The sequence below is a fragment of the Ixodes scapularis genome, unplaced genomic scaffold (genome assembly GCF_016920785.2).
Source record: "Ixodes scapularis isolate PalLabHiFi unplaced genomic scaffold, ASM1692078v2 PGA_scaffold5__190_contigs__length_132052651, whole genome shotgun sequence".
NCBI lineage: Eukaryota > Metazoa > Arthropoda > Arachnida > Ixodida > Ixodidae > Ixodes > Ixodes scapularis.
In genome coordinates, this window is record NW_024609880.1 from 73,822,557 (window position 1) to 73,845,018 (window position 22,462).

The window sequence follows — 22,462 nt, forward strand, 5'->3', positions numbered from 1 at the left end:
AACTCAAACGTGTTTTCCGGTATTATAAATGGACAATGCTACCGGTCTTTCAGTTATGTTTTTTTGTTTATATTTCTTTCGCGTAAACGACTCATTTGCAAACCTGCAACATCTATGTTTATTTATTGTCGTATTCGGTGCTCATTTCTTCTCGTGTTTTTTTTAAATGCTTTAAATCAAAATATGTGTCAGGCTTTGTCGATATCGACTCCCAGGAAGGCTGCAGCATTCCTCCAAAGTAATTTTTCCTGAAAAAGAAAAATGTAAAATAGCGTCGCGATTTTGTTTATTAAGAGCTTCCTCTCTGTTTCATCGTACCTTGATCGTTTCGCTGAAAGAACTCTCCTCAATAAGGCGACCTGGGAGATCGGCCTCTCCCAGTGGGAACGGGTAGTCGCTGCCAAGCATCACTTTGTCCTGGAGATAAAGACACGTCTTCACAGTTATTCTTACTCATTTCGAGTGATGTAAGTTATACTTGTGTTACGCCATAAAACTACAAATACACGTAAGACTGTTAACGTGTCGGAATGCGAAAGCATTCGTATACGTAGCGTATTCCTACAAGCTGTGTGCCGTGCTGAACTCGGCCGTGCGGCCTCTTCGGAGTTTACCCGGACGGGCTCTGCTGGCCCTGCGACGGCCGCTCTCTCTTAGCGGCGGCCGGGCCGCTGCGCCACCATGGAGAGGGCTTCTATGTGGGGTGGCGTTCCTTGGAACTACGCCGCGCGCCAGCCAATGGTGCCGCTACTACAGACCACAGCCTTCGCTCCAAGGTATACAGGGGAATTTAGGTGCCGTTTGGCGCGGCTTCAAAAACTGATAACGCCGCTGCGTCCCATGGGACAGTTAAAGGGCCCATGGAACGAATTTTCGGCTGGAATAAATCAATTAAATTGGGATTTTACTAATAGCGCATCGTTCAGTGGGCCAAAAGAAAAAAGGTAGAAAGTCGGAAGCCTGACTTTCGGTACGAAATTTTGAAAACACAGCGAACTGTTTCGTGCCTCCTTCCCTTCGTAAGCTGTCTGCCTTTTCACTGTGATACATATCCGCGGTCCCCGCAGCGCGTCACCGGGCCCCCGCAGCGCGTCACCAGGCCTAAACGCACGTCACACGACACCGGACCTCACTTATTCTCTTCACCCCTAAGCTGGCATTGTGGTGGAAGCTACGCGCTTGCCGGACCAATCAGCTGCCTCCCTTTTATCACCTGCCCTCATTCTCTGCGCGTTGGTATGTGCGAGAGAGCGTGATCATGTGGCAAAAGTGTGGCTGGTCCAATGAGCACGTAGCTTCCACAGCTCTGTCAGCTTCGGGGTGAACGGGGTGGGGAAAGTAACTTTGGTCTGAATTTTGGGCGACGGGCTAATCTTCTAGGGGGAGAATGGCTGTGTCCGAATACACAAGCGAGACTCCGAGCAAGAGGAGACTCTCCTCTTTCCGTCTTTCGTCAAGAGGAAAGATAAACAGGAAAAAGTTGGAAAAGGGTTTCATGACTGCTTTCGCATTAATAACTGGAACCAAAAGGTAGCAGTAGCGGACAGTACTCGGTGCCCTGTCCACTATAACCTTTTTGTAGCTATTTTTTTTCCATTGCTAAATATTACGAACTGCTAACTAACCCAACCAGTCATCCTGCTGTAAATTGTAGTCTCGGTGGCGAGTGACGTCACCAGTGACGCCAGTCATCGGCATTGAGTGGGACCGACCGCAGCGGATACTACGAGCCATCGGAGCCAATCCAAGGCCGTGTAAGTGTTACGTGATATTGGAAGGGAGGGGGATACCCTTCACGTACTACGTTCACAGGGGAATGCGACAGAACAGCACACGACAAAACAGCATGCGACAAAACAGCACGGTCAAAACAGCACGCGTCAAAACAGCACAGCGTCAAAACAGCACGGCGACAAAACAGCACGCGTCAAAATAGCACGCGACAAAACAGCACAGCGTCAAAACGGCACACCGACAAAAGAGCACGCCCCAAAACAGCACGGCGTCAAAACAGCACAGCAGCACGTTTGTAGCAACTTTGAGCGCGCTCTTCACCTCTCTCTGCGCGAATAATTTTAAACCTCCTTGACCCTTTCATTTTTTGGCGCTAGGTTATAAAGCAGGGAGGCATACTTGAAGAGATTGGGTAGTTAGAGGTGTTATATCTTCGGCGTCAATGTTGGCCGCGTTGTCTGTTTTTTTTTTTTTTTTTTTTTTTTTTTGTAGGACCAGCGAAAGCGGAAAATTGATTGGGAACAAGAAATCCATAAGTTCAATTAAGTTATGAACCGTCTGGTTCGCGGCGCTCCAGTGAGGTTCCGTAGTACTCGCCATTTCGTAATAACCACCTAAGGGTAAAACTCCTCCCCCCCTCCCACCCCCCCCCCCCCCCCCCCCCAAAAAAAAAAAAAAAAGGGAGATGCGTTGATTACAGATGCATTGTTAGAACCGGTAAGATAAGGTGACTTTAATGTGGAGCGTATTCAAAGTGTGCCATGGGCACCGATTCTGCGTGGTTCATTTTCTGTGAATAAAATGTCCAGGAAACACGCGGCTGCAGCTTGCAGGCGAGAAGTCGTTTTAAATTAAATTTACAGATTATTTCTGACGAAGGCCTCGATCGAGCTAAAACCGGTAAAGCAGAAACATGCCACAGCCTCAATACTGCTGCCGTACAGCATGGGCTGAGCACACTGTTGCCGCACACGCTTTCTGTTGTTGTTGTTGTTTTTTAACAACTTAAGACAACACTAACCCGTCCAATTAATTCGTTTTTTTTTCTTGTTTTTTTTTTGTAGACGACATTGCCAGCAAACTTGCGCGTCAAAATTACCAGAACTGCTCGAGAAATAGCCATAATACGCACAAGTAAAGGCTTCGGTACTGTCCAGGGAGCCTTCATGTGCCCATCGAGTATACTCCCCACACCGAACTTGCTCCCAAGAAAACGGATTTGACAAATTGGCCGTCGACGAGTTGGCTTTCGACGAATTGGCCTTGACCCTCCATTATTTTACAGTGCGTACTTTGAGATTTACATTTTTTTTAAACTACATACGCTATATTTAGGGTTCAACGTTTTCGGCTTAAACCGAATAAAACCGGTAAAGGTACGCCGAATTATTTTTTATCAAATTCGGTTTTCATTGAAAAAGGTCAGTATTTTCGAGGAAGTTCGGAGAGGCAGGGAGGCATTACTGACCGTATGTCACTTCCTTTCGCAGTTTTCAGCTTGTCTCCGAGATCGGTTCAACGTTCAACAAAAGCTCCGGGGGCCCAGGGGTCTTCAGAACGAAATCTGGGTCCTTCACCTGATAGGGAGTTGTGTTGCGAATTCTTTGTTCAAAGAAGAGAGTTTAATCGTGAACTGAACCATGAAAATCAATGACGTCCATAAATGTCCCACATTTTTAACAGCTCTAGCTTCCGTCTACTAGAGGGGGGCATGCATACGATTGCTTTATTGTCGTTTCTGTGGTCGGCGCGAATTTACCACCCCTCCCAGTCGCGAAAATGGAGAAAAAACGCTCTAAGTACAATGCTTGCAAATTTCTGGATTTTGAAATTTGGCTCTCCGACCGAAGTGGTAGTGAAGCTCATGTTCGTCCAGTGTACGTACAAATGAGAGCACACGACGATAATATTAGATCACGATAGGGTCCCAGTGCGCCTTGCAGAACAGGTCACGTCGGCTGCCACAAACAGCAATAATTAAGAAAATCAATACCTGGTTTATTCACTATACATTTCAAACAAACGCTTTTAAAGACTGCATTTCCGGCAGTATACTGGTTTCGTCAGTAAACCGAAAAGAACCGAGAAGTTTATGAGTCTACAAATATACACAGCAATAAACCGAAAATTAGTTTCGAATAAAAACCGAAAATGATAAGCCGAACTTAGAAATAATAAGAACTGAAAATGCCAAACCCTAGCTATATTGTCACTGTCCTGTTTTGAGACCGTGATGTTTTGTCGCAGTGCTGTTTTGACGCCGTTCTCTTCTGTCTCTGTGCCCTTTTGACGTTGTGCTGTTTTGTCGCTGTGCTGTTTTGACGCTGTGCTGTTTTGACGCCGTGCTGTTTTGGCACGTGCTCTTCTGTCGCCGTGCCGTTTTGACACTGTGCTGTTTTGTCGCATGCTATTTTGACGCGTGCTGTTTTGTCGTCGTGCTGTTTTGACGCTGTGCTGTTTTGACGCGTGCTGTTTTGATCGTGCTGTTTTGTCGCGTGCTGTTTTGTCGCGTGCTGTTTTGTCGTGTGCTGTTCTGTCATAGTGCCGTTCACAGAGCTCTGGATTGGCCAAGATGACTCGTAGCGGTCGGCGCGGTCGGGGGTAAACGGAAATGGAGTATTAGTTATCTCTGCTGTCACCATGGTTACAGGGTTTAATTATAGCCACGGATAGGGTGCCTGCATGTCTGTCGGTCTCAGGGTGAAGACATCCACTGTTGCCCGGAGTGTGCCAGCGCGTAACACTCTCGCGCACTCGGTGCGTGGCTTGGGCGGTAAAATGGCGTCTATGCATTAGCGTAAGCTACGCGCTCGAGCTAAGTGACACCGGATTGCGTGCACTTCAAAATGCATCAAAAAGCGATTGGGCGGAAAAATGGCTGAGATGTCACCACTTAAGAAAAAGCGGGTGTGTGTGAGCACTCTAGTCACGGACAGTCATAGGAAATGGAGGGTATCACTTATTAGGATCGCACATCTTGCTTAGTGACTCGTTCTTCGGTGTCCTTATTGGCTGACGCCGAAATCTGACTGGTCATCGAGCGATAGCGACAGATTCGCCGCGGTCACACTGCCACTACATCATATAAAACGGAGAGTCTCCAAACGCTGCCCGAGGCGTGTTTCTTCCTTGGATGACGGTCGTATTGGTCATACTGTCCGCAGACATGTTCGTAGCATGTATCAAGCAAGCAGGCTTCGAATATGCTTGAAGCGTGTGCGTAGCGGACGCCGTGCTGCAGTCATGTTTCCTTTTAGATTCAGCCGACTTTGTGATAACACAAGACGCGGTTGTCGTTTCATGTTTCGCGTCATCACCGAGATAACGCCAGTGCTTTCTTTTACATTGCCGGCACAAAATGGCGGAGCTGCTGTTTGATTGCACGCGTTTCATACTCTACAACTGTAATATCTAGACTGGCCCTTTTTTTTATTTCTTTAGAGTTCAAAAGCTTAAAAAAAACAAAAACGAATGAATCATTTTGAAAAAAGAACCTATAGACCTTTTTCTTTGAAAACAGTGTTCCACCCTTTGACGTCCCAGAGCCGTATATGTTGAGAGTTTGGTCATTGATTGGTAAGGAAAGGGCGAAAACAAGGGCACGTCATTGGCCGAAATTGTTTCAATGACCTTGGCCACGATGATTGACAGCTTTTGTGATTAACCGCTAGCCACACATATCCCCCTAGCGGAAGATATGAGCTTTACAAATACCCTCCAATCACAATTTGTATGTAAGAACGTGTTAAGTATTTCATTTCAGCACCCTAGAATTCAAATTTGCGACTCTTCGTAACTGAAAGGGCAATGCGCATGACGTTGTCACGGCGAGACTCAGAACGCGCTCATTCTTTTGATTGCAATCTCGGCGGCCACCACCGCGTGCACGACGGATTGGACGGCAAAAAGTGCGGATTCTGCTTCGTGGGTGTTTTGACCCAAAAAGAGAACGCGCACCCCATATCCGCAGTTGCGCCTCATGTGTCAGGAAATTTTTCTCGCCAATGTCGCCTTCCCTGGCTCAGTAAACGCCACTCAGCATCTCAAAACTCCCCTTTTCAACCAATTTCTTAAAATTGTACATTCGTATACTTTCAGCATCATTCAGAAACAAGATACCTGCGCCGCGCTTCGAAAATCTTTCAAGGTCATTCCAGCTGATTCTTACTTCGCAAGTCCATCACATGAGGAATTTGCGGCGCTGCCGGCGGCGTCGCTTTCACCGCTCCACCCCGGCTACCGCCAGCTCCTCCCATTGACCAGACCCTCTCCATGCACGGCTCTAACACCCCAGCGAACTTACGGGCTATAAAAGTGATAAACAAAGCCCACCTTAACACCGCCTTTTGAAACGTCGATGAAACATTTAACCACCAATTCTCCAGGGGAACGCCAATAGAACCAATAAGCGCGAGATTTCTTCAAGTTTTTTGAATATTCTTGTAAACCAACTTGTCTCCTCCAAGACGTTAAATCGAACAGCCGAATGCCCTCGCTAATTCTTCATCTTTGTTGTCCGTGTAGCATTTATGCTTTCTTGCACTGGTGGCATAAGCTAGCTCGACAGGGTTGCAAAGACGGAGCGGGCGGTAGTAGCTTAATTGGGACGCAAGCAGCGGTTCATGTTTGTGAACAGTGAAAGGGTCTACAAAACAGCCAACCGGTTTGCTGGCTCATGGGTTTCGTAGGCAGAGCTAGTGGATGGTATTTCGCTGAGGCAAACGGCGACAAGCACGTTGATCCATTTCATAGAGGCAGTTTTGAGATCGGCAGGCAAGCAGTGAAAGACAAATGACGTATCCGTAAAAATTGTCAGATCTATGGGGTCGTTTATATTAGGGTCGTCGACTCAAAATATCTAGTTGAAAAGCCCAGAAGGTTGGTTGTAAACACTGTAGAAACAGCATGGACATAGGGCGCAATGATTTTTATCAAAGGCATTCTCTCTCTTTGTATGATTGACATCATGAGCTTGAAATGCAGTTTTCTATATCTGCATATAAGACAGAGAAGAAAACAAATTATTGAAGATACCTCTCCAAGAGTATCGACCAGCAGCTGGAGGGCCTTGGTGCTCATGACCAGTGAGTCCGAGTAGAACTTGCCCAGGTAGCTCGTCGGTGGCACGTCGTTGTCAACGGCACACAGGTCGGGACGCGCCTGCGGGAATCACTCATCCGGTCCGTAATTATCGTCGAGTCACGTTAAAATTTTAATTGTAAAAGATTAAGCGAATTATTTTTAGCACTTTCTCCCGCTTTCAACAGTCATTGGACTGCGACTAATGGCGAATTCCACTGGTCGTTTTGGAGCGCGCCGGGATCGACTTTTCTGGAGCGAGCCTATTTCACTGGGCGATCGGGATTGAGACCGACATGTTTCACTGGTCGTTTTGGATTAGCTCCCGCTCCAGATCTTGATCTGGATCCGATGGCGAATTCCACTGGGCGTTTTGGAGCGCGCTGGGATCAGTTGACCAGATCCGGAATGGAGCTCACAATCCGAACGGTTGTCGCGCCGGCGATGGATCCCCGTGGAACATGATCACTGCTCCGGGATCGGCATTTGCCTTCATGTCATTCGACTGCCGGGGAACCCCTTTCCGCGGCCGCCGCGGTCGTTTCGAAGACGTTTTTGCAATCGCGGTGCTAACACGTGTTCGACGCACGAGCGGCAGGAATGGCCCAGGAGCTTCTAGCAAAGATTGCCGGAATGCCCTTAGCGCGGCCAAAACCTTCTCTTCTCCCTCCTGGAAAACGAACCGGCTGTCGAGCCAAGGGGTAAAGACCCTGTCACACTGAGGGGACAGATGGACAACTCTATTCGGCAACACGGGGAAGTCATGTTGCCGGCGACCCTGTCACATCGCGGCAACAACAACAGTCGGGCAACATGTTGCTGCCGCCCGGCAGCAGTGTTGCCCGATTTGTTGTCCGACAACCCTGTCACACCGCGCTGACGGCGAGAACAACACGGGGAACACTCCGCCATCTTGATTGTTTACCTTCGTTCGTGTGCGGCACGGAATCGCTGGAAATGTGACTCTACAAAGTGCTAGTGCGTTGGAAGGGCCGGGAATTACCGGTACGACATCAACCAGTGGCTATAATTAGAAAACTTGACACGGAGAGTATTTTCCGGATGTTCTTCATTTGCTGACAAAGCAGAAAGCCCTAACCGAGGAAAGTGACATCGCTGATATATGTTCGGCATTTACGCCACCGTATGAAGTGTTTCTGTCCCGTTCTTTCATGCAACTCCTATTTCTACTGTGAAATTGCGTTAGCACCGGCAGTACCCCAAACCGTCTTTTGTAACGTGGGAGGAGGAGGAAAACTTTATTCAAAAGCTCAGGTCCGAGCCGTCTTAATCTTGTAACGTGGGGTTGAGCTGAACTGACAGTGCTTCAAAACTGCGACACCGACACCATCGGCCTTCATAACAATCGGTGGAATAAATATTTTTCAACGCTGTCTACTTGTCTACCGCCTGCTATGTGATCGATTCATTCCCCCAAAACGTCCTGGGTATTTTTGAAACAAATCAGGTGTCTGGTAGCGGCTGGTTCCAAGTTCCAAGCATCAACGTTTTCGAGATCGTGGCGCTAACACGTGTTCGACGCACGAGTGGCAGGAATGGCTCAGGAGCCTCTAGCAAAGATTGCAGGAATGCCCGTAGCGCTGCAAAACCTTCTCTTCTCTTCTCCTTCCTGGAAAACGAACCGGCTGTCGAGCCAAGGGGTAAGCAAGCGGCCATTACCATTTCTTCTGAGGCGAGATCAGGCGAGATGCCTGCGAGAAAGGAAGTCACGTGTGTGCGCCGAGGGCTGACCCGGCTGGCTTCCGGTTGAATCCGCCAAAATCGGGGGAGCGACTTTTCTCGGATCCAGATCGAGATCTGGAGCGGGAGCTAATCCAAAACGACCAGTGGAACAAGTTCGTCTCGATTCCGATCGCCCCGTGAATTAGGCTCGCTCCGGAAAAATCGATCCCGGCGCGCTCCAAAACGACCCGTGGAATTCGCCTCGAGAAAAGTCGCTCCAACGATTTCGGAGCCCTCGGCGCACACACGTGACTTCCTTTCTCGTGGGGCATCTCGCCTGATTTCGCCTACTGTGATTTCGCCCATCTCGCCTCAGAAGAAGAAGAAGCACGTCGCGGGCTGGGCTCCTAGATTGTCTCGACATCAGAAGAAATCGTAATGGCCGCTTGCTTACCCATTGGCTCGACAGCCGGTTCGTTTTCCAGGAAGGAGAAGAGAAGGTATTTGCCGCGCTACGGGCATTCCGGCAATCTTTGCTAGAAGCGCCTGAGCCATTCCTGCCACTCGTGCGTCGAACACGTGTTAGCGCCGCGTAGCGAAAACGTCTTCGAAACGACTGCGGCGGCCGCGAAAAGGGGATTCCCGGGCAGTTGAATGACAAGAAGGCATCCGCCAATCCCGGAGCAGTGGTCATGTTCCACTGAGGATCCGTAGGCGGCGCGACCCCGTTCGGATCTTGTGCTCCAATCCGGATCTGGTCGACTGATCCCGGCGCGCTCCAAAACGCCCAGTGGAATTCGCCATAAGCTACGCATGTCTGAGCTCTAAGCTGAGAATATGAACATGGTTTTCAGCATTACTCATATTAGAAATAGAGGCTTCTTTTCTACACATAAAAAGGGGGGGGGGGGGGGGGGGAGGCTGTCAACTGTTCAAATATGATGTCCGTTATCATATTTAGATGAAAGACTTTATTATAGTAATAAAAAGGGGTTTTCTGGTTGCTTTCTGTTGTAGTCGTAAGGCCCTCCCTCGAATCATTCGGGCGTGGCTTTCGCCAAACATCTCCTGGATAATAAGACCCAAGCATAGCTAAGTGCTGAATTGTTTAGGTCAACTAGCGGAGGCCAGTGTGAAGCACAGCTTGACAAGATCTGCTTTATCGATCGGCTGGGACATCGTATTCAGTCAGTCAAATGAGCCCCAGCCGGAAACCGACGCTGCACTCGCGTCCGATCCCTGCTCTGGCCTCTTGTAGCTGACGTATATGACCCTGCAATAAGGCCTTGTTGTCCAAGAGGTGTTGCTTTCGCTCACGTCGAGCGTGAGTACGAAGCTTTCGACGGAGCCTTGTCTGCTCGTGAATTCGGATCGTATCGAATGTGAGCTCACGCGCAGCTTAACTGCACTCTTACGACCGAAGGCTGTAGACCTCTTCCGAAATACGCCGGGAGTCGCTCACGTCGAATCCGCGCTGTATCCGGCCGACGGTGTAAGGAAAGGCTCCCGCCCCGTGGGCGAAGCAGAGCTTGAGTCGCGGGAACTTTTCCAGGACGCCGCCAAAGATGACATCACAGATGGCGGCCGTCGTCTCGGCCGGCATGCCTGTCCGTTTACGGGATAGACAATGCGGTATCACTTAAAGACCTCGGAGTATCTAATGTGTTGATTTTTATACGCAACGACCAGGTTTACGATTCTCGAAGGAGCACTCTACAACCCGACAGAAGCATTAACAAGAACAAATAAATATATAAACAGGCAGCTGAGGAATCTATAGATGAGCACGCACACCCCTGCTTTTTGCTTTCTACGCGAAATTCGTAGGTCATTCGAGTCTGGTGATATTTTTTTGTGAAGATCCATGCAGTGGCCGTGTAAAAAACATATACTGTAATTGCATAACAATTTCAGAATCAGAAGAGTTCACAATGAAACCGAATACCCTCAGGTGACATTTTGTTTATGCACAATGGCGGCTGATATGAGCGTGCTCGCGCTTCTATGGTCTACCTCCGGTTTTTAAAGAAGCTCTGGTTAAGATAAAAGTTGGAACGTGACCCGTTTTATGAACTCTGACTAATATAGAAAGACAATATAGTTTCTGAAGACCCCATGCGCCTACCAAAGGTCCAGATCGAGTGTTGCAGATCATATTGTCAGGGAGGGTACCATATGGTCTCTACACACATTCCTCCTAACTTAATTATTTCCTGTAATTGAATCTTAAAGCAATTCCAACTTTGCAAACCTTTTGCCAGCCTTGTCTATTTCAACTCAATCGAGCGATCTATCAATCAATTAGTTTTTTCCCCATTTGAAAGCGATAGCTTGACTATTAGCCGGGCTAATAATGATCAGTAACACGCGGAAAGGAGCAACGTTTTGAAACCTTAAATGCGTTTCTATGAGCATTGCACAGACTTCGCCGCGTTAGCAATGAAAAGTCGAAGCACGCTTTGGTCAAGAGTAAGGGGGTCTCATCTTGTTGTTGCTAAGCGGACGCATTCTAAAAGAGCCTGTATTAAACACGTACTGCTAAATATTTGGAGTGACGCTTCATACGCACGCTAGGAAATCATACGATATTCGCCTCGCCGAAAGCACCTTGCGCGATTTTCCTTACCGACTAGCCAGGGAAGCCAGTACTTCGACATGCGTTTCGTTTGCGGCATATCCCAGGGGTGCACGAACACGCCGACGCCTAGCTCCTCGGCTGTCTGTAATAAACCATCGGAATACCGATATGACAGACACCCTATTCGCGAGAAGGTCCCGTTCGTATACAAGTGCAGTGAGATTCTATATCATCAATTTATCCTGCCGCGTAAATACGAGGAAAGTCTTCCCGCGAGACCACGAGCTTTCCGTAAAAAACTCGGTGTCTCACGCAGACTCCAACATGTAAATGGCTTTCGTCGTTTGTATTCGTCAAAAGTGTTCACCTATGAAAGTCCCCGCTAACACTTATCGAAATTTGTTACGCTTCCATCGGTGCACGAGTAAAAGAAACACAGTTTTTTAATCCTAGTGAACTTCCGTGTTTACGTGAAATCGAATTATGAAGGTAGTAAGCACTGGTAGGGAAAGAACTTCGAACGCCACCTCCCGGAGGCTTATGCTGCGCGACGTTTCGCTAAAGCCGCGGTCGCTCTTCTAATACAGCGTACAAAATGCAGTCTGCGGACACTCTCTGAGCGTTCCTCGTATGACGGTCAGGGAGATCGGTGGCCGACTGGGTCAGCGCACACCAGCTCGGAAACTTCAGCAGGCCTACTTGTAAGTCTGGTGACGTTTCTTTCATATCCCAATTTGTTGCCGATGCATTGCGAGTGTACCTGTCCCGCATTTGGCCTAAGATCTCACGCAGAGGATCTCGTCGTAATCTTGTATGATATATTCGTACCATAACCGGCTTCACTATAGGCGTGGCACTGCGTGATTGCTTTCCCATGGTCTCTGCTGAGTCCATAAAGGTTATTTTTAATATTATTAATAATATTACTTGTTTATGTTTGTACCGTGGGAAACACGAGGGGAAAATTAGGCAAAGGCAGAGAGAAAGACGACTAATAATGTCTCGCGGCGTGCTAAGCCCTCCCTGATTTATACTGATGCGGAATACGAGGGCTTCGGCAATATCTGCCTCGAGCCGACACTCTTATCTACGTTCGGAAATCTCACCTTGTACGTCAAGCCTTCCGGTGGCAGTAAATTATATCCTTTATACAAGAGGGTGTGGGAATTGCTTCTTTGATTTTTGCGTTCTTTCTAGTCCCAAAGCTTCCTAATGCATAGAGAGCAGGAGAAGACCAGGCCAACCGGTCTATTTTGTCACGAATGAAAAATAGAATGACGTTAAAACCTGTTTGATAAGAACTTTTGCCTACAAATTAGAGGGGCCGAAAAGGGTACTGCAAGCTGGTTTGAACAACCTTAGTATTTTGCAGTGTTTTCACCTTCGATAACTTTTTGAAACATCCTTTAACTTTGACGAAATGGGCAGAACGAAATATTTCAATATTGCTTTGATTGGCACATTGGCATTTAAAATATTAATCTGTGACTGGCTCTAAAGTCAGCCCAGGAAACCCTTGCTGCAAGATATGAGTGACCCAGGGAAACCTAACAGCTGGAGCTTGTAATCTTAATAATAATAATCATCATCATCATCTTTACTTCGACCCAGAAGGGCTGAGGTGTGTCAGAAAGGGTGGAGGCCCGTACCGTCTAGTACACCAGAATAAAAAAATAAATACAATTGTTATGGCAGAACGCAATTCGGAGGCCTTCTTTCATAAGGTTCCGTCGTCAGCCTCTAATGGCGTCCATTCCGCCACGCACACACTGTCTCGTCTTCTTTCTTACTGTTTTGCGTCTTACATGACACTCTTTGTGGTGTAGCGTTCTTGCTCCACAGCGCTGCACCCCTCCCTGTAGAGGTTCTCGTCCCGAGGCCTGAATAAGTGTTCATTTAGGGTGGTACGGTGGGAGACGATCGAAATGGACTGTCTGAGGTTTAGGATTGTTAACATGCCGGATCCGATAGACGACGTCGTTCAATTTCCTGATGATCTCGTAGGGGCCATCCCGATTTCGTTGTAGTTTTGGACTACGACCCTTGGTTCTACTTGGTCTGTACAGCCACACCAAATCTCCAGGTTTCAGTTGATGGTTGGATGCATTTCGATTGTAGCGAGTCTGCGTGGCCGCTACTAAGTTGTAAATGCCTTTAGGGTGAAGTCATGGACACATTTAGATTTCTTGCGTAATTCAAGAGCGTGGTTCAAGTGAACGTTTTCACGTGTTGCCTCCTGTGGTGGTGGCACCCGAGTACCGAACAGAGTGTCCGCAGGTAGCCTTAGCTCTCTTCTCATTAGCGACATTGATGGTGTGTATCTTGTTGCCCTGTGGACATCTGAACGGTAGGCAAGTAAAACGAAGGAAACCAATTCGTCCCAGTTGTCCTGGTGCTCGTCGACGAAGAGGGATAGGTATTGGGTCGGTTGAGCCTCTCCACCGTACTGTTTGACTGTGTATGTAACGGTGTTGTTCTGGTTTTCTTTATGCTAAGTGCTGTGCACACATTCTTGAAGGTTTGCGACTCAGAGGTGTGTCCCTGATCAGAATGGATCTCTAGGGGAACTCCGTACCTCTGTACGATGTTGTTAAGCAAGATGCGAGTGACGGTTGCTGCGTCGTACTCACGAACAGGGAAAGCTTCTGGCCATTTTATGAAGTAGTCCGCAATTACAATTAGATAGCGCTTTCCTTTTGTTGTTTCTGGTAGTGACCCTGTTCTTGGCAACAAGAGCGAGGTCCTTTGCGCGATGTAGAGTGGTCACAGCCTCTGTACTATTCGCGCACGTCACGGCTGGCGCCGACCCAGTAGAATGTGTCAAGCACTTTTTGTAGAGTTTTGTGTATCCCAAAATGTCCGCCGGTAGGACTACCATGAAGTTCCCGCAGCGCAGTTTTGACTCACGTTTGAGGCAGGACAAGTTGAAGGGAAACGTTTACTCCATCGTTGCTTTCCAGAAGGGAAGCAGGATGCCGTCTTGTGTGGGGAGAGAATCCCATTGAGCCCATTATAGACTTTGACGACATGGTTGTATGGTGCAACCAGGCACCAACCCGGCCTATCGCCCTCTTGCTTCCACTGTACAATAAGCCGAATATTGTCGTCCTCTCTTTGAAGGGTACGGAGGGTTTCGTCACTCCAGTCAGTGGAATCGTCATCGGTTAATGCACGTGTGATCACCGCCTGCAGTGTGACCGTTGACTAAGCAGGTGAATTTATGGTGTCGAGGTCGGAGTGCGCTCCAGTATCGAGACATGGGTGGCAATCTTTTCGTGAGAAGGGGCTAAGACTTGAGATTAGTGGCACCATAAATAATAAACGTGTGGAACAGCACTGGTCCTAAGACAGATCCTTGGGGGTACCAGAGGGGACCAACCTGAGAGGGGATCGACAACTATGATATATAACTTGTTGCTGGCGAGAAGTTATGAAGCTTGTAAGCCACCGGAGCAATTACCTTCCATGCCATAGTGACTAAGCTTGTCGACCAACAGCGCATGGCTAACCTTCTCGAAGCCTTGACGGAAAACAAGTTGAACGAGTTCGCAGGGTGCTCTATACTCCCAAGATGCTCGATTAGGGTATGGACCGCGAGAGCGAGCGCTGAGTTGCAGCCACGCCCTAGCCTGAAATCATAATGATGAGGGGAAAGTAAGTTACATGTGAGACTCCAAGTTCTTAGAGAGCTGCTTGGAAAAAGCTCGCTCGATTGTGCGATACCCGACAGAAGTAGTTGATATCAGGCGATAGCCGGACATGTCGTCAAAGCGGGCACCAGCCCCCTTGAAGAGAGGAGTGACATACACCTGTTTCCAAGAGGAGGGACCGCAGCAGAGAGTAAGAAATCGGTTGAACATCGACGTAAGAACTAGGATGACTTTAAACGCTGATGCCTTAAGCACAACAAGATGGATTCCGTCAGGTCCAGCAGATTGGTGAGCATTGAGGCGCTGTAAGGCCTGGTAAGTGTCCTCGGTGCTTATGGGTGTCACTAATAGCGTGAGAGGGGTGAATGCAGATGCGGTCGAAACGGTTGTTGCTGGGGCAGGCGAAGGGTCAACTGCCTGCGTCTTAACAACGTTTTTTGTTGTTTTTTTGCACAGAAATTAGTGAGATTAGCGACCCCACTCAGCCTTCGCTGCAGCCCGCAGCAAGGCAAACGGAGCCTCATTTTGGTCTTCACCAGAGCGCGCTTGACTGTAGAATCTTACGAGCAGTGAGCCAGTAGTCCTTCCAGTGACTGGGCGAACATTGTGAAAACACTTCACAAGCATGTCATGTGCATCATGCTATAGCAACCTTTTTTTACGCTTGAACAGAACCAAACCTACTGGCAACATAATATCACTGCGGTCTATATAGTAGTGCTGAAGTAGCTTGTTTTGCCAAAAAAGTTACATTTATGATGTGGGCAGACAGGGTTAGTTATTAATCATCCCAGGCGTTCCTGAATGCATGTTACACCGCAGTACCTTCAGAACGCCAATTGTCAGACTTCCTTTAACGAGTTATGCCAATAAGCTAATAGCAATCGGAATCCTGATACAGAGGGGAGGAATCTCAGCGGCAAAAGACGATGGACGCCTCTAAGACTGCGTCACCATTGGATCAGGATAGCGACCGCCCTTGTATCGGCTGAACTGATTAAAAAAAGAACGATGATTGGTGCTCCGAGGGTTTGGAGGTATATACAGTTAATTTATTTATTCACGTATCTACAACACCTAAACGTCATTACAGTGTGTGCGTGTGTGTGCGCGTGCGTGTGGGGGGAATACATACGTCAATACTATACACTACAGCTGGAGAACAAAATGAGCGTCTTGGAAAGCGCATATACACACAAAAAAAGCACGAAGGATACTTAAAACAAAAAGAGCATCTCATAGTGCGAAGAAAAAAAATCCTGAAAACAGTTGGTTCCATCCGCCAATAGCTTTAGGAAAAAAGAAAAAAAAAAAGATTTCAAGTGGTTTGTTTTCATTTGTATTCGGGCACCTTCCGTTCAATATATACAAGACGTGATATTTAAAGCGAAGAAAAGAGAGTTTTAGCGCTGCTTTACAATAATAGATGTTATTAAATAACTTGAACAGTAATTTTGCTTTCTTACTTGAAGAGATTCCCAGCCATAGAGATTGGTTCACACTCTTTGAGTCCTCTACTGTAATTTTCAAAGACGTACCTAGGCGCTAATTCTCGAGTTCCTTCCTATCTATGGCTATCGAGAAATATAAGGTGCCTGCCTTGTAGAAGGGGTCCAGGTGTGGGTCAGCCAGCGTCCAGTCGTTGACGTGCGAGCCCAAGATGACCGTGCCGTAGCCCAGCTGCGTGACGCAGCGCTTGAGCTCCTGCACGGCCAGCTCCGGCGATTGCATGGGCAGTGTGCACATGCCCACGAACCGGTCCGGGTGGCGACGCACTGCCGAAGCCACGTAGTCGTTCTGCAGGCGGCTGAAGTCCAGCGCGTCCTCCGGCTTTGCCTGGTATCAAGGAGAAGGTGTCGGCACAGAGCCAACGCCACTCTGAGACTGTCCCCATAATCACCTTTTTTGTGTTGCCATTTTTGTTTACTGGGCTTCTCAACACGCGCAGTAGCTCCTGTACGAGCTATCAAACGCCGTGCATGCGACCACACCCCAGTGACTAAGCATTTTTTTTTTGCCGAAGTGCATTTTTCGTGCATCTTCGTTTCATCACCAGTAAGAGTACAACTGATAATAATGAATAATAATCATGCAGCGCCGAAAAACGCAATGTCATGGCGTGCGTTCGTTGTCTTTCTGTGTGTGGGCTACATACGCACCTTTTTTTCTTTCGTTTACTCTTGTCTCCAGCCACCTGGGGCTCTAAACTCGTCAAACACAAAGTTGGGGCCGAAGTTCAGGGAGCGTACCTATTGGAATACCACGGCGATGACTTCGCACTTTTGTCGCCTACGTCTAATCGGCGCGCTCCTCGAACTTCCGGTTCCCATTTTGTGTTTGACGAGTTTAGAGCCCCTAGTAGACATACCCAATATAAGCAAAAAAAAAAAAAAAAAAAAAGCTTTTTAACTTACAAATACAAAAAAAAAAAAACAAAAAAAAAACATAGAGGTTCGGCAGACGAGAATGTGTGACGGTTACGCTTATATCATGAATGTCTGCTATTGCCGTGGCGACAGCAAAACAGTGTTTTCGCTCAAATTGTAAGTAACGACATTCAAGATGGCTACGGCCTTTTGGAAAAGGTTCAAGCAAAGTGAATGTGCCGTGACCTCTCTGTGCGTTTGCGTTTGTCTGCCTTGTAGCTTTTGATTGCTCTCTGACTTAGGGGAAAACGAAGGAGAGATAACAACGCAAATCCAGTACACCTTCCTCACCCACCACAAGACATCAATGCATCTTGCGCGACGTCTTCGACGATATGATTGGACGACGGTGTCTAGCTAAAGATGACTTATCCCTTGAGCTCAATCGGTATTCATATATCAGTCAAGGTACAGTAACGTTTTGGTGGTGTGGGTGAGGAGTGCACTAGTCCTGACTTACCAACAAAGTGTGAGCTCATGTTGTAGCGGCTGGCGCCTTGATCCACTAAGAACTTTGAATCAGCAATTTTGTGTTTTGTGTTTTAATTTTTCTAAAAATTTGTTACGATTTTTTAGACGACAAAAAAAGAAAAAAAAATCGAAATTAGTCGAGGCGCCAGCGAAGCTACATGCGATCGGTTTAGTTAACTTTCTAAGAATCGGTTTAGACTTAAGGAATAGCCACCTACAAACCCAAAATTACAACCTGGAGGCTAAACTCGGTGATTTAATCATGAACAGAAATACTTTAATAATTATTCTGTTGATTGTGACGGCTATCTTCCCATCGAATATCCGCATGCTGTGGTCACAGTGCAGACGCTATTTTTGTGACCTTGAACCCCTTAAAAATGGAACTGTCAGTTAAAAGCGAATACCTTTTACTCCCTTGTTTGTGCGCATTTTCAGACGCTTATGTGGGTCTTTACACACCGCTAAATATATATTACGAGGGCGCTCATTGGGTGTTAGTGACACCGGCATTGGAGCAGTTCTCTTACAACGAGCAACTTCTTTTTGTCGAACTCGTCATCGCCTACGCGAGCCGCTCCCTTAGCAAAGCTTAAGCGAACTAAACAATCACGGAAAAGGAGTGCCTCGCTGTGGTGTGGGCGATCAACAAATTTCGTCCTTACCTCTATGACCGACATTTTACCGTGGTTCGAATCATGACGTTTTAAGCCGGGGTCACACTGCTTATACATCGCACAAAAGACAGTCTGCAAACGCGAGTCACGTCAGTATCCGTGGTTCGAATACTGCGTGCCACGCTTCTCTTTGAACTCATTGCCATGCAGCAATCCAAGCACGGATCTCGCGGTGACTCGCGTTCGAATCTGTATGCAGACTGCCCTTTGTATGACGTATACCTAAGCAGTGTGACCCCAACTTTATGTTGACTTGCTACAGTTAAAAACCTGTCAGGTCAACTTGGTCGGTGGACCCTACGTCTGCAGGATTATGGCTTTTCAATGTTCTACAAGTCTGGTCACACACACAAATGATGCTGACGCTCTGTCTCACTCTCCTCTCCCAGAATCTTCTCTAAGTCCTCTGAACATTGAGAGAAACGAACCCACACTTTTTACTTCTGACACCGCTACCATCGCATCAGAAAAACTTAACGATCTTGAAATCCGAAAAAAAAATTATCAATCGATTAGAAGAAACCTCACAGCACCCCAACAGCCAATCAAGACACCAGCTACATATTACTTCGAGCTTCGCAACAACCTGCCAGTCCCAGTCCCACCGTCGTCTGCATGGACCGTCCGCAGTCGGCCGCGGGACCCCAAGGTCTTCGCCGGTCTACATGATGACGTTGAGGACTGGATAGACAGCTACGAGCGTGTAAGCAATTACAATCGCTGGGACAACACCATGAAGCTAGCAAACGTCGTATTCTATCTGACAGAAGTTGCTAGGACCTGGTTCCTAAACCACGACGATGAGGTTCCCGACTGGGCAGCTTTTACCGCCAAAGTTAGAGAGATCTTTGGTACCCCGCACCCCCACCACGCTGTGAGGGCGAGACGAGCAGCTCCAGGAACGGGGTATTAATGTCCAACCGCTCGAAGGGGAATCTAATACCCGTGCGACACAGGCAACTCGAATGCCATTTACAACGAATGACATTCGCCCCAAATGTCGTTTGACCGATGGTACACGGCCTGCACGAATGGCATTCGCTGCATATGTCATTTGCCACCGAAGGGGTTCGGCGGAACTCATTCGCATTCGGTCACGGGCTAAATGTGTAGCCCCTACCCCAGGCCCAAGTAAATAAACTTGAATGTGATCACGTTAATCAAATTACAGCCGAACTAAAAGTTATTTGAGTTTGTTTTTGTGTATGCATTCTTTTATACTAGATTTGAAGCGCGGCTTGTCACATAATTGCAAGCGGCTACTCTTTAACCCAATAGACACAGCCACTTCGCCTGCGTCGCCATCTTTTTCGCGTTTCTTCTCGGTTTCGTTACGTTTTGTTCCAACTTCGAAGTTTCTTCCAATGGAGCTGCAAGCAGCCACGAAAGAGTAGACCCAGTGGTCCGGCCACGAAACAACAGTTCTTATAAGAGCTTGGGGAGACAAGCTCAGTGACCTGCGGCGTGCCAAGCGAGGTGGTTTGAAGTGGTTCGACGACACCCTGCCCTTCGAGGCGGGGCAGGGTGTCCTCAAACCACCTCTGGTTTCTTGGATACCGCCAACGCGATCGGTGCACTGGGCGGTGCGCAGCGAAAGCAGCAGCCAGAGCCACGGAGTTCGAGAGCAGCTGCTCTTCGATTTCACGAACGCGAGAGTGAGCGTCCTCAGCTTCGGCTTCGAGCCTTTGCTGCTCGGCACGGTGCTTAGCGCGTAAATAAAAGAGGGCGCTCATAAACCGTCGCATCCGTTTACCGTCCTCTGGTGCATGGACCGACACTCGCGACTGTACTGGCGCCATTTCTTTTCGCTTTGGTCAGCTTCAGTCTTTGGCTTTGGCTTATTGCGGCTAGAGGAACTAGAGCGTCACCAACAAATGAATTACAGCGGAAGCGCAAAAAACATAAAGTAAATGACTGCAGTATTTGTTCAAAACTACCTATGGACACTTTTTAAAGATCATAACCTTGAACAAACGTACTTAGCTTACAAAAAACTTTGCTATTAGTTTTCTTCATAGAGCAGGCGCTATCATCACCATGGCGCAAAATGACATTCGAAATGTACGTGTAGCACGGGCTTGAAGTGTAATGTCATTCGGCGCTTGAATGAGATTCGCCCTGAATAACATTTGCCATATCCGTGTGGCACGGGTATAAGAGTGAACAACGCGCTAGCTCGGGAGGATAAGAGGGTGATGAAGTGATCTTAAAATAAATAAGGATCATGATGACAGTTAGTGATGAAGTTGATGAAGCAATTGTTCGTGAACGCCCTCACAATATGTATATGTATTTCAATAAAAAAATAGATACACAAAAACGATTAGTTACAGCATGTTGAAGCAGTTATCAATCCATAGTTCAAAAACTTGTCTTGACATAAATGCAAAAAAAAAAAATATATATATATATAAGGCCGTTGCGTAAAACCTCGACGAAACGCGCTGGTTCCAAGGCTCAATTCGTTACTTTAGGTGGCCCCAGTTTAGCGCGAAGTCTTTACTTTTTGTTTTTTCTCGCCATTGCGGAGGTATACGCTAAAGCTTCCGCGATAAAGATGCGGACAGATCCCTTACCCAGTAACTAAAGAGCACCGGAACTGTCGACAACGCTTGGATTGTGACACCTGCAATGAAGAAATAGGAAAACAAATTAAGTTGAACCATTGCTTAGCAAGACACAGCAGAGATTATGGATTGTAAAGATAGTGGGCTTAAGTTTTGTTCTAACGAGGGTAGATAAAAAGCCTGATCTTCCAAGGGACGAGCTCAATGTGCGAACTGACGGAATGACAAGAAGAGAAATAACTAAATTTCGTTATTGTTTATGGTGTTTTTGTACAGGTTCTCTGTCTTCTTTATTTGAAATCGGAGCTCGCGTCCCACCTGTTCTGTCCATGTCCGCTATCCTGTCCTCTGGGGACCAGCAGTTGGGTTCCACCCGCCTGAAGAAGCGTCCGTCGTCGTACTTCATGACCGCGTGCCCTCGGCATTCAGGCTCCATCGTGATCCAGCCGCCATATCCGTAGCGCTGCAAAGCCCCTACTTGTATCCGCTCAACTTTGCATACTTCCTGGCAGTTGCGCATCGTCATAGACCGTGACGACACCTGGTGGAGACGGCGAACCGCAGTCACGCTGCTCATACAAACGACTCGGTGTTCGGTGCGATGAGAGAATAATGTGCGGACACGCTTAAAGTATGTTCAAGGCATGTTTGCTCCGCACATGTCCGCAGAAAGTTTTTGTGCGGCCAATGTAACCACCACACGAAGCACGCTTCAGACAGTGTCTTCAGACCGTCTTTTGGATGTTATATTAGAAGTGTGATTGCGGCTTTAGGTGTAACTTGACACAAGACAAAATTTCTACGGGTGTAATTCATTAACCCTTTAGGTAAGGCATTGCCTATAGTGTTGAATGCGCTGCGAACGACCTGTATAGTCACCGATATTTGAAGAAATGCAGATTTGGGAATTTTCTTTTTCTTCTGCGTTCTTATCGGCTAGTGCCTCAATCTCATTGGCCGAGGAGCGGCGATAAGACACTGGAGACGCGCCATGCTCTGGGCTGCTTAGGGTGTCCTTGACCTATACGTGGTGAGCCGCAGATCCCAACGGTATAAGTGAGGGGGGAGAAAACATTTTATGCTGATGAAAGCATAGACGCTTCTTATCAACACCATCTTATTACATTATTTATCGGTGGGGTACTTACGTCGTCTATGGAAACCGTCAGCGAATCTCTGATATTTCTGAGATTATACTCGAAACTTCTACTTTCACGACCTCTGAAAGTATGCAGAGCGCAAGTCAGTCTGCTTCTTTTCGGGGGTTGTGGTGACGTCAGAACGACGAGCTCTGATTGGTTCTGATTGAAGGATATTGGGTAGACCCCAAGGCAGCTTGCTTTGAGGTCTACCCACTATCCTTTAATCAGAGCCAACCAGAGCTCGGCGTTTTTCTGACGTTACCGCAACTCCTCCAAAAGAAGCAGACGACTAGCTCTCCGCATAGGCACTCAGAAGTTTCTAAATGGGCACTTGAGAAGAAAGATAGGTATACATGCAGTCTTGAGACACTCTCAAAGCAAAGAGGGCGGATGCCTTTTTTCCAGCGAGACTCCGCAAGTCCGCACAATCTAAAAACAATTTAATATTTAGCGCC

The 22,462-nt window shown here is 47.5% G+C and overlaps 1 protein-coding gene across 1 annotated transcript; it reads right to left on the reverse strand.

Annotated features, from left to right (window-relative positions):
- Positions 1 to 99: 99 nt before the first annotated feature.
- Positions 100 to 21,327, reverse strand: LOC8052002 (2-amino-3-carboxymuconate-6-semialdehyde decarboxylase). Its single transcript, XM_029979009.3, has 8 exons — positions 21,184 to 21,327; positions 20,875 to 20,924; positions 16,324 to 16,560; positions 11,123 to 11,216; positions 9,959 to 10,101; positions 6,769 to 6,894; positions 319 to 417; positions 100 to 248 (listed from the first exon to the last, which is right to left on the reverse strand). The coding sequence occupies exons 1-8, from the start codon at positions 21,299 to 21,301 to the stop codon at positions 189 to 191; spliced, it is 927 nt and encodes a 308-aa protein (XP_029834869.3). The 5' UTR covers positions 21,302 to 21,327; the 3' UTR covers positions 100 to 188.
- Positions 21,328 to 22,462: the final 1,135 nt, after the last annotated feature.

What these genes read in the sequence shown, in the direction of transcription:
- LOC8052002 (XM_029979009.3), bottom strand. Translation starts at nt 21,301, where the DNA reads ATGGAGCCTGAATGCCGAGGGCACGCGGTCATGAAGTACGACGACGGA. An exon ending in CGGTGCTCTTTAGTTACTGG is followed by an intron (nt 16,561 to 20,874) that starts GTAAGGGATCTG and finishes CCTTGATACCAG; the next exon opens with GCAAAGCCGGAGGACGCGCT. An exon ending in TGGTCGATACTCTTGGAGAG is followed by an intron (nt 418 to 6,768) that starts GTATCTTCAATA and finishes CTTTATCTCCAG; the next exon opens with GACAAAGTGATGCTTGGCAG.